Source organism: Cricetulus griseus, chromosome 2 (assembly GCF_003668045.3).
Source record: "Cricetulus griseus strain 17A/GY chromosome 2, alternate assembly CriGri-PICRH-1.0, whole genome shotgun sequence".
Classification (NCBI taxonomy): Eukaryota; Metazoa; Chordata; class Mammalia; order Rodentia; family Cricetidae; genus Cricetulus; species Cricetulus griseus.
In genome coordinates this window covers 292757678-292767734 of record NC_048595.1, presented here as the reverse complement: position 1 = coordinate 292767734, position 10057 = coordinate 292757678, and the positions used below count along the sequence as shown (strand labels likewise).

At 46.8% G+C, this 10057-nt stretch overlaps 1 protein-coding gene across 1 annotated transcript; it reads left to right on the top strand.

The window, feature by feature from the left end:
* The first annotated feature begins 8785 nt into the window (after nucleotides 1–8785).
* On the top strand, nucleotides 8786–9745 carry Gpr31 (G protein-coupled receptor 31). The gene has a single exon (XM_035439131.1). The coding sequence runs from the start codon at nucleotides 8786–8788 to the stop codon at nucleotides 9743–9745; it is 960 nt and encodes a 319-aa protein (XP_035295022.1).
* Nucleotides 9746–10057: the final 312 nt, after the last annotated feature.

The following is a 10057-nucleotide window of genomic DNA, read 5'->3' as shown; positions in this document are numbered from 1 at the left end:
AGAAACAGTGAAAAAGTCGGTGCACAGCCGTAAGCCCTGGCCCTCACTTCTTACCCACAGCACAGTATTTAGAGTGGTTAAATATTTTAAGGCAAATAGAAGGAGCTTGTTTTCTTTTACAAGAGTGTGTCATTGCATACCTAGGAACCCTTGGTCACACTGATCCTGGGCACATATCAAGTTCTAACTGTTTTGGGATTGACAGTGCTACCTTTGGGAGACCTTAAATTGCTTCTCTTTCTAATCATCAAGTTCTACTTGGGCCAGTCCTTCTTAGCAAGAAGAAGACAGGTGCCCAGACTTTGATTGTATTCACTGGATGATGAGACATCCAGTGCCTGGCTCTGGTCAGAGGTACTCCTGTCTGGCAAGGGATCCCTGGCATGGGTCTATGTGAGTGTGTCTACAGAACCCTCTGGCCTCACAGCTGGAGAGAGAGTAGAACTTTGGAGGCCGGAAAAGAGCCACACCTCCAGCAGACTGCTACACACCACTGCACCTGCTGCCTTGCTTGAGAGCAGGCTGGGTGGAGGATGTCACAAGTACACATCTGAAAAGGGCCACACTGCATTGCCTTCTGCCTCTGATGGGCAAACATCAGCAGAAGGCGAAGCCCCTTGGAAGTGCCTGAATCTGCTTGGGACACTGTTCAGCCTGTGACATGGGATAGGCAGAAAACAATGGCATCTCGAGTGAGGAAACACTGCCCATGCCTTTACTGCATTCCAGACTCATCTTTTGGTCACTCATGTTCTTATATACATAGAGGAGGTGGCTGCATATCTCTCATTTACCTGGGAGCAAAGGTCAGTCCCAGAGTTGACTGTTAAGGGGGCACAGACACACTTTCTAGGAAATGTACAAAGGAGGGTCCTAAAGACTGAAAGGGTTCTACATGTGATTCCTGCAGACTGGTAAGGTGATTTGGGATTTTTATCTCCTAGTAGCCCATGCATGACTTCTGAACGTCAATACTTAACTGTGTGTCTATGAGAGATGCATTAAGGTGCACTCTGGGACACTCCCACTTCTCTGTGAACTCAGGTAACAGTAGACGCCAGGGACTGTCTGCAGGTGTCCTGATAGTCCGTCATAGAATAATCAAGGCAAAACTATAATCTATGGCTAAGAAAGAACACAAGCCCCAAGTAAAATCCAGACTCAGAGGTCAAACCTTAATAAGCTGCACAGCCCAACGATAACACACAAGAATATGTTTGTCGGTTCCAGTCTCCTCCTCTTTAAGATGTGTGCCATCGAGACTGTCAATCAACCTCATGAATTCTGTTGAATAATTGTCTTGCCCGCTCTGAGAATAAAGTGGGTAGATGGCTAAGGCTGAAGAAATGATGAGGGCTTTATTCAGACAGCATTAATAATTCAAATTGGAAAACAGAAGGTCACCATGTGGGAGTAGCAAGTTGAGTAGGATGGTAGAACCTTTGAACTAGTGGTAATAGAAGGACTCCAACCAAAAGGTTGGCAGTAAATGTCATAGCTCTCTGCTCTCAGGATGCCAAGGGAGCAGTCCTCTGACAAATAAGTCTACAGAAGGTGTGTTAGTCAGGGGTCTCTAGAAGAACAGAACTTATAGAAAGAATATATATGAAATACATGAAATATATGGATATATATCATATATATTCTTTCTATAAGCTCTGTTCTTGTATATATGAAGGGGATTTATTAAAATGGTTTATAGCCTGTGGTCCAGCTAGTCCAACAATGGCTGCCTACCAATGGAAGTTCCAAGAATCCAGTAGTCATTCAGTCCCTGGGGCTGGATGTCTCAGCTGGTCTTGAGTGTCCTACACCAGAATCCTGAAGAAGTAGGCTCTAATGCCAGTAAATGAATGGACTTGCTAGCGAGAGTGAGGGCAAGCAGGCAAAGAGAGCAAGCTTCTTTCTTCTGTGTCCTTTATGTAGGCTACCAACAGAAGATATGGCCCAAATTAAAGGTGGATACTTAATTAAAGTCCCTCACAGGGTTGTCCAGCCATTTGGGTTTTAGCTAGTTTCAGATGTAGTCAAATTGACAACCTAGAATAGCCATCACAGAAGACACACCACAGAAAACAGTGGCAGAAGGAAAGAGACCCAAGAGGCTGAGGCAGGAATGAGTCCCTCTGCCAGGTGCTGCAGACATTATAGGAATGTGTCTAGGGAGTCTCAAAGGCAGGAGTTGCCACCTGTTTTTCGTTCCCCAAGGAGTTGTCTAATGAATTTGACAATATAGAGGCCAGGAACCTAGTTATATAGACCCAGGCAGACTCTGATTGACTGGGTGTATGTATGCAAATGAGGTGAAAACTAAGAACCAATCAAGGGGAAGCCTGTTAGCCCAGCAAGCACAAGCCCACAGAAAGGGTTCCCAACCAAGCCAGTGGCTCCATTTCTTTTTCAGACGTGGTTGTCTTAGGGAAGCAAGCACTCTGGGGTCAGAAGGGCACATTTGGGGATTTTCTGTTTGAGTGTGAATATCACGGGCCATGCACCCTTTAGACACAGGCTCCTGACAGCACTCTGTAAAGTTGATAACCTTGTCCTTAAGCCCAGTAGTGAGGCAGCAGTTCTCAACCTGTCGGTGGAGACCCCTTTGGGGGTCACATTATCAGGTATTTACATTATGATTCATAATAGTAGCAAAATTACAGTTGTGAAGTAGCTATGAAAATAATCTTGTTTGGGGGTCACCACAGCATGAGGAGCTGTATTAAAGAGTTGCAGCATTAGGAAGGTTGAGATCCACTGGCTTAGAGAAACCACCATTTGCACCACTGGGTACATGCCTTCTCTGGCAAACACCTGGATTCTGTGTGGTGGGGGTACATGACACTTTTCATGGTGACTGTTCTCTGAGCAGAGAGATGTCCGGAGTGGATGGTGTGGTGAATCTTCACATCTGCTTGTGTTTTCAGAAGGATCTGAGTGACATGGGACAGGGATGGGTCCTAGGGAGGAGACACAGTCATACACAGACTTGGCAATGAGCTTTCTTTCCTATATGACCCAGAGAGCTACTTCAAAACAACCTTGACTTCTGGCCTCAATGCTGGGAAAGGCCACTGAGGGTGAACCCAGAAAGGCTCCAGATATCAGTGTCAGCTGTAGGGTGTGTACATTTTCCTGATGAGAATCTAAACACAAGGTAAACGAACACACATGAGCCTGACATTGGAGTGACACCTTGGACATAGGAATTCTGTTCCCTTCCAGCTCTTCTGGGGACGTACCGCTTGGATTGCAGCACCAAGTGATTTGTGCACACTTTCATTTTGCCTGGCTTCTTTTGTTGTTTGAAAAGTACTTTATTTGACAAATAGTCCATTTAATCAAGCCTGAAAATTTGTAAATCAGCCAAAGTGTACTTCCTCAGATCCCTGGGGTCATGTGAGCAGTGTGGGATGAAGGTTTTATTATCTAGACCAATTAGAGCTCTATTTACAGGCGTCCACTGAGCAGAACCTTTCCACAACAGCGCCAAGATTGCCTGGAGCGGGAGGGTAAGCGGGAGCCAGGGAGGAACGGTGTGTGCTCAAGTCCAGGATGCAGCTAAGCGAATGTCACACATAAAGGGCGATGGGAGCCCTGAACACCTTGCAATAGAATTGGTCTCTTTCCTTCATCAGACATGGAGCACTGTAGGGTTGAGCTTGTTAAAGGAAAAAATTGACAAGCCACCTGCAGCGAACTCTGTCCTATTCTGCGGGAGAAACAGACTCGAAGAGGAGATTTCTGATGTTGGTCCCGAAACTCCACAAAATTATGATCCCACAAGTCACGGGGATGGAAAGAACACAGCATCATGCATGGGCTTTTGTTCTGCTTTTTGTCATTTTTTTTTTAATTCTTGAAATAGAAACTGGTCACTGTCTTAGCTCATGATGAGAGAAACTTCTCACGTGAGACTCGGTCCTGACCTCAGGGAACAGAGGGGCAGAGTGTGAGCTGCACTGAGCTCAGGGTTAGACATGCACAAAACCTTGTATCAGCGTGGGGGGGGGGCAGCCATGAGGTGAGAGAAAGAGACCTGCCGTGTCAGAGAGGCAAAAAGGCCAGGAGGGGTAATCAACAGCAGTCCCAGGAGCTCACCCTTGAGGAAGAGGAGTTCTAGGTCTAAACTGCAGGGTGTTGTGATGCGTACTTTATTGGTGAACTGTTGTGCGATGACAATTTGATCTGATGACATGTGATTATGATTGTTAAAAGAAGACTTTGGGATCGAGGTTGCATACTCCATCTCCATGTCATACCCAAGCAGGTTTGTCTTAAAGAGTCCTCCAAATCCTCTTGTCTGTATTGCTGGTGATTTTCTTTTCCTGTCAGGTCCCATCGCCCTGGTGGTGAGGTGGCTCCCATAACTCTATGACAAAGAGAACAACTTTCCTGAAAACACCACTTCCAGCAGGAGTTACTATTATTTATCCCATGATGTGAACTGTCTACAGTGGGAAGCCAGAAGCTCAGCCATGGGCAGCTCAGACACAGAGAGTCCATCAGGAACGTCTGACTGCCTCGACTTCCTGACTTGGTTTCTGGTGGGTGTCGTGAGACCCAACTTGATGATGTTAGCTTCTGATTGCTCTCTCAATTAGGCCACTCCAGTCATTTCTGCTGGATGTTGTGAGCAACCTGCTTTGGTGATGTTTTCCTACCTCCTTTCCCTATTTATTATTTTACACCTAATAAACTCACTCATTCAAAAGCTCAGCTATTCTAGATCTTTCTCCAGACCACAAAAAACAGTGGGCTTAGATGCTAGTCCTGTTACATTTAGACCCTTAATCTTAGACTGGATAGAGGAAGCAATGGGACCTGTTGCAATTTTACCATTCTGAAACTGGCCGATTGTGAAAGATAATTCTAGAAGAAGCATATAAATAAATGAAAGAGGAAGGTGGGAAGCCTAACCAATTAGGTCAGCAGTAAAATGTCTGTCATGTGAGAAGAAGGTCTCAGATACTGTTTGTTGGTTTTCTTGCTTGTTTTGTCTTTATTTATTTAGATAAAGGGTCTGACACGGTACTCTTGGCTGACCTGAAACTCACCACACGACTGAAACCGTGTGTGGTTATTTTCCTGCCTCAGCCTCCCAAATGTTATACAGGTCACCATGCTTGGCTCCAGGCCATTGTTTTTATATAGTATATGCAGAGCATTTGTGGCAGGAAGACGAGTAGTCTCCTGAGATGCCCACTCCGTAATCCCTGACCTACATCACCTCGAAGAGAGGCCTTTCCATAATGGAGGGGGATTAGAGTAAACCCAACAAAGTGACTAGTGTGCTTGTGTCAGTGAGAATATGGAATGATGGGAACAAGGAGTCAATGAGCACATTTGCTTGATGGAGGGGAGGGGCCACAAAGCAAGGAACAGGGTGTCTCCAACAGAAGGGAAAAGAATGATTTGTCCCTGAAACTCCTGAAGCACAGGGCCCTGCTGACCCCTAGACTCCAGCAGGTGTCACTCACGTTACACTTCTGACCTACAGAGCAGTGGGGAGAATGTGTTGTTTGGAACCCTTGTATTGTGGCATTTTGTTTTTCTTTCTCCTTCTTTTCTTCTTCCTCCTCATCCCCCCTTCATCCTCTCCCTCTTCCCCTTCTTCTTGTTTTCTGTTTTCTTTTGTTGAAATGGATTCACATAGCCTAGGCTGGCCTCAAACTCACTGTATCACCAGGGTCGGCCTTGAATTCCTGATCCTCCTGGCTCTTCCTCTATAGTAGTAGTATGTTCAATAAGCAGAAACTTTCTGAGTTTACCTTTCTAGTCCTTACAGTTCTGGATGGAGACTAGGGGTTTTAATGACCACCCTGAGTCATGCAGCTTAGGTACCAGACAGCACTTCAGGAAAGGGTGCCTGAAGGAAGAGCTGGAGACCAGAAGGAGGGTGCTCCTCCTTGTCCTGATGTGGGTGTGTCTGACGATGAAGGAGCCGTGATGACAATCATGTTCCAGCTAGATGCAACAGAAGAATACCTTCGTAATAACAAATGCTGAGAATGTGAGATACCAAGGATGGTGGTATTACCCTCTCTGACACACTAGTTCTACAGCTGTTGGACAGATGCCTAAGGTAGAAGACACTGAGAAATGTGGGCTTGCCTCCCAAGACTTAAACGAGATTGGCTTCAGTCTTTGCATGATTAAAAGGAATTGAGATGACTGTTCTACTGATAAAATGCAGGTCCCTTTGGAAACTGACCTCACCCACCCACCCCCCAGCCCCTGGTTTCCTCCCATAAGCAGTGGGAGCGGTCTCCTCAGCCTCATGAGACCGACTACCAAGAAGTGCAGCTTAGACACCCCAAAAGAGCCTTTGACACAAGCACAGTTTTGGGTTCTTTACACTGCCTCATGGGGCGTATGATCATGAACCTAAGAAGCAGGAAAGCAAGGGTGATCCCTGAATCCTTTGACATAAGGGCCTCGAGGTGGAGAGCATGTGAGCAGAGTATGAGAGTGAACGGCTGCCTACGAGATAAATAGTTAATTCCCCTTGGAGTTAAAGACAAACCTGCCATGTTTCAACTCTAGAGGCTGCTGACAACGTGACAGGTGTACTTTATATAGCATCCGACCATGCTCTGGACTAGGACACACTGCAAGTACAAAGTCAGGTGAAAGGCCAGTACCTGCTGCTTGCATGGATGGATGTGACTTTCCAGGAATCGGGGAATCCACATTAATATGTTCCTTGACACATTCTTGCAAAGATCTCGCTTCCTTCAATTCCCTGAATTAGTAAGTCTGCCGAGAAAATTTATATATATATTCCCTTTGTCAACTTTACACTTATTTAAAATGAAAGCCTATAAGAACAAACATCAACACGGTGTACATACAAACACACACTCACCCCAAAAGAGCCTTTGACACAAGCACAGTTTTGGGTTCTTTACACTGCCTCATCACTGACAGAGCAAGCCTAACGGACAGGCACTGCAATGTGCTGGTAGTGCTACTTTTCAGTATTCATAATATTTAACAAGATCCCAATGAGGAGATGTACATGGGGTTACAGGTCAAGTGGAAAAGCCACTTGAAACTGTACAGCATCCCAGATGTGTTCCCTGTGATGAGACTGTGAGAACAGACAGCCAGAATCGGAGCAAGCAGCATTTCTAGATGGCAAGATTACACACATGGATTTTTCTATGTTACTTTACTCAGTGCCATATTTTCTATAACTGAGCATATTGTCATCAGATAAAAAAGTAATTATGCATATTAAAGCTAAAGTTTTAGATGGTGAGTTTCAGCATCCAAAATAATCCTTTGCTTCGTCACAAGCTGTGCAAGACAGAGCCGAAGCACATACCCGGGTCTGCAGGTGACCACTGATGGGTTCCATTCAGCAGCAGCCCTCAGGGAGACAAAATATCTTAAGCTCCATGAGACTTCAAGATGGCCCTTCTCTCACATCACAAAGAGATCATGCTTGGCGATTCCAATGTGGTAAGAAATAAAATGGCTCCCACGATGTTCATGTCTTAACTCTTAGGACTTATGAATGAGTCATCATATATGACAACAGGGGCTCTTGGAATTCATTTGGGAATTTGGGAGGGCTAGAGTGTCCTGGATTGCCCATAGGCCCCTAAAGGAGAGAAGGACTGTCACACACCTTCCTGTATGGTGGTCATGAGAACCTCTGAAATTAGGCCTCTACCTAGGAGTCTCCACATTTGTGTATCTTGTTTAAAATGGTGCTGCCCCTCCCCAACAAATAAAAACAGGAATTTCATAATCCAAAAAAAGCCCCACATGTGTTCGCTTTCTTCTGTTAACAGACCTCCCTTTCTCCACGTTGTGTTGCATCCTTCAAATGTCCACAATTTCCCCATCAAGAGGCCTCGGCGGTCCAGCTGTCTCGGTTGGCATCCTCTATCCACTTCTATCCGTCTGGCTCAACAGCCCATGAACTCTAGCCACTCCCAGAACATGGCTCCAGACAAAGGAATGTGGCTTCGCCCAATGTCATGCCCAGGGACAGAATGAAGAATGGACAGGAGGATTTTACATTGCTTGCAGTGCCCAAGTCCTGATGTTCTAGGTCCTATCCAGATAGTGTGTGCATCACAGAAGAGTCTTAGCAGAAAACTTGTCCCTCGCCCCACTCCCCCCACCCCCTCCCCGACACACACACACACACACACACACACACACACACACTTGAGACTGAATGGAAGAATAATTGAAAACATTCAACTTTAAATAGCCAGGGAATCCGAAATACTCTTCCAAGTGAGTATGGCAAACCAGGTCTGACCTCATGTATAAAATCTAACCATACTCAGGAGGGGGCTTACCAAGGTCAATATTTAAGACAGGGAGCCAGCCTTAAACCTCCCTTGTGAAACCGTCATCCTGCAAAACCATCTGCCTATTTCAATCATTGTTCTAAATGCCCAAAGGTGCAGAAATCTTCGTGTTGTTAATTGTTTCTAGTTCCCTTTTCAGTGGCTAGGACTCACTCTGTTCACTGAACATTCTCAGAACACACTGCAGCCCTAGCTTGGAGCTGCTAATGTGAAGTGAAACACAATTTCCCCTTTCTCAGGAACAAACAAAAAGGGCAAGACTTCGGGTTTCCCCCTGTCTATCTCCCCAAACAAAATTTTCATCTCCTTGGACCAGATTCTAGTACTGTTTCAGTATTATTTTCTCACCAAATACAGAACTTGTCTGCTCTGTGGTGGGAGAGGGCATTTTCTTTTTCTCTCAGTGGCTTCCTTGCATTTCTCTTCTTGCTTCAGCTCAGAGTGGCGTCTGAGCGCACCCCATGGCGCACCCCAACTGCTCAGCTGCCAGCACAGTGGTGGAGACAGCTGTGGGCACCATGCTGACAGTGGAGTGTGCTCTGGGCCTTACAGGTAATGGTGTTGCCCTCTGGACCTTCTTTTACCGTCTCAAAGTGTGGAAGCCTTATGCAGTCTACCTGCTCAACCTGGTGGTAGCTGACCTGCTGTTAGTCACCTGTCTGCCACTCCTCGCTGTCTTCTATCTGAAGGGTAAGACCTGGGAACTTGGTCATGCATCCTGTCAAGTCCTGCTTTTCCTGCTGGCCTTCAGCCGTGGTGTGGGTGTAGCCTTCCTGATGATGGTGGCTCTAGACCGGTATCTGCGTGTGGTACATCCTCGGCTCAGAGTCAATTTGCTGTCTCTAAGGGCAGCCTGGGGCATCTCTAGCCTAATTTGGCTTCTCATGATTGCCCTCACTCCCCAAAACCTGCTCACTCACAAGGCTCTCCAGAATTCCACCAAGTGCCCCAGCTTCTACCCCATCGGAGACATGGAGGCCAGTGCCACCTGGCAGGAGGTACTCTTCTTCTTTCAACTCCTGCTCCCCTTTGGCCTCATCTTCTTCTGCAACACTAGGCTCATCAGGACCCTGCAGGAGAGACTCCGAGAGTCTGACAAACAGCCCAGGCTCCGGAGGGCCAGGGCGCTGGTTGCCACGGTGCTCCTGCTGTTTGCACTGTGCTTCCTGCCTAGTATCCTGGCCAGAGCCCTGGCACTCATCCTTTGGGAATTTGACAGCTGCAGTGTCCAGCAAGCCATAACGCAGGCCTCTGACATCGCCGGCAGCCTTACCTGCCTGCACAGTGCTTTGAGCCCAGCCATCTACTGCTTCTCCAACCAGGCCTTCACCCACTCATACCGGAAGGTGCTCAGAAGCCTTCGAGTCTGGAGGAAGGCAGCAGAGCCAGCTAGCTCCAACCACAGGGACTCCTATTCCTGACGATTATTGGAATCCTCAGCTCCCCTTTGTTCAGGAACCACCTTGAATCTAAGCAATAACCCAATAACCTCAGGGTCAGAAGGGAGAAACTGCACTACAAAGATCCAGACACAAAGTCAGTTAATGCAGTGGCACCCTTGGCTCACCTGGATTTCCCCTGCTTCGGTCACACTGCAGAGGGGCAGACTTGAATCATCCAGGCAGGCCCTGTCTCCTTTGCATGGTGGTTGACCAGACGGAGCTGCCAAGCTGAGAGGAGAGGTTGAGCACTTCTGCATATCCACACAGAAGATTCCAACAGATTGTATCAGC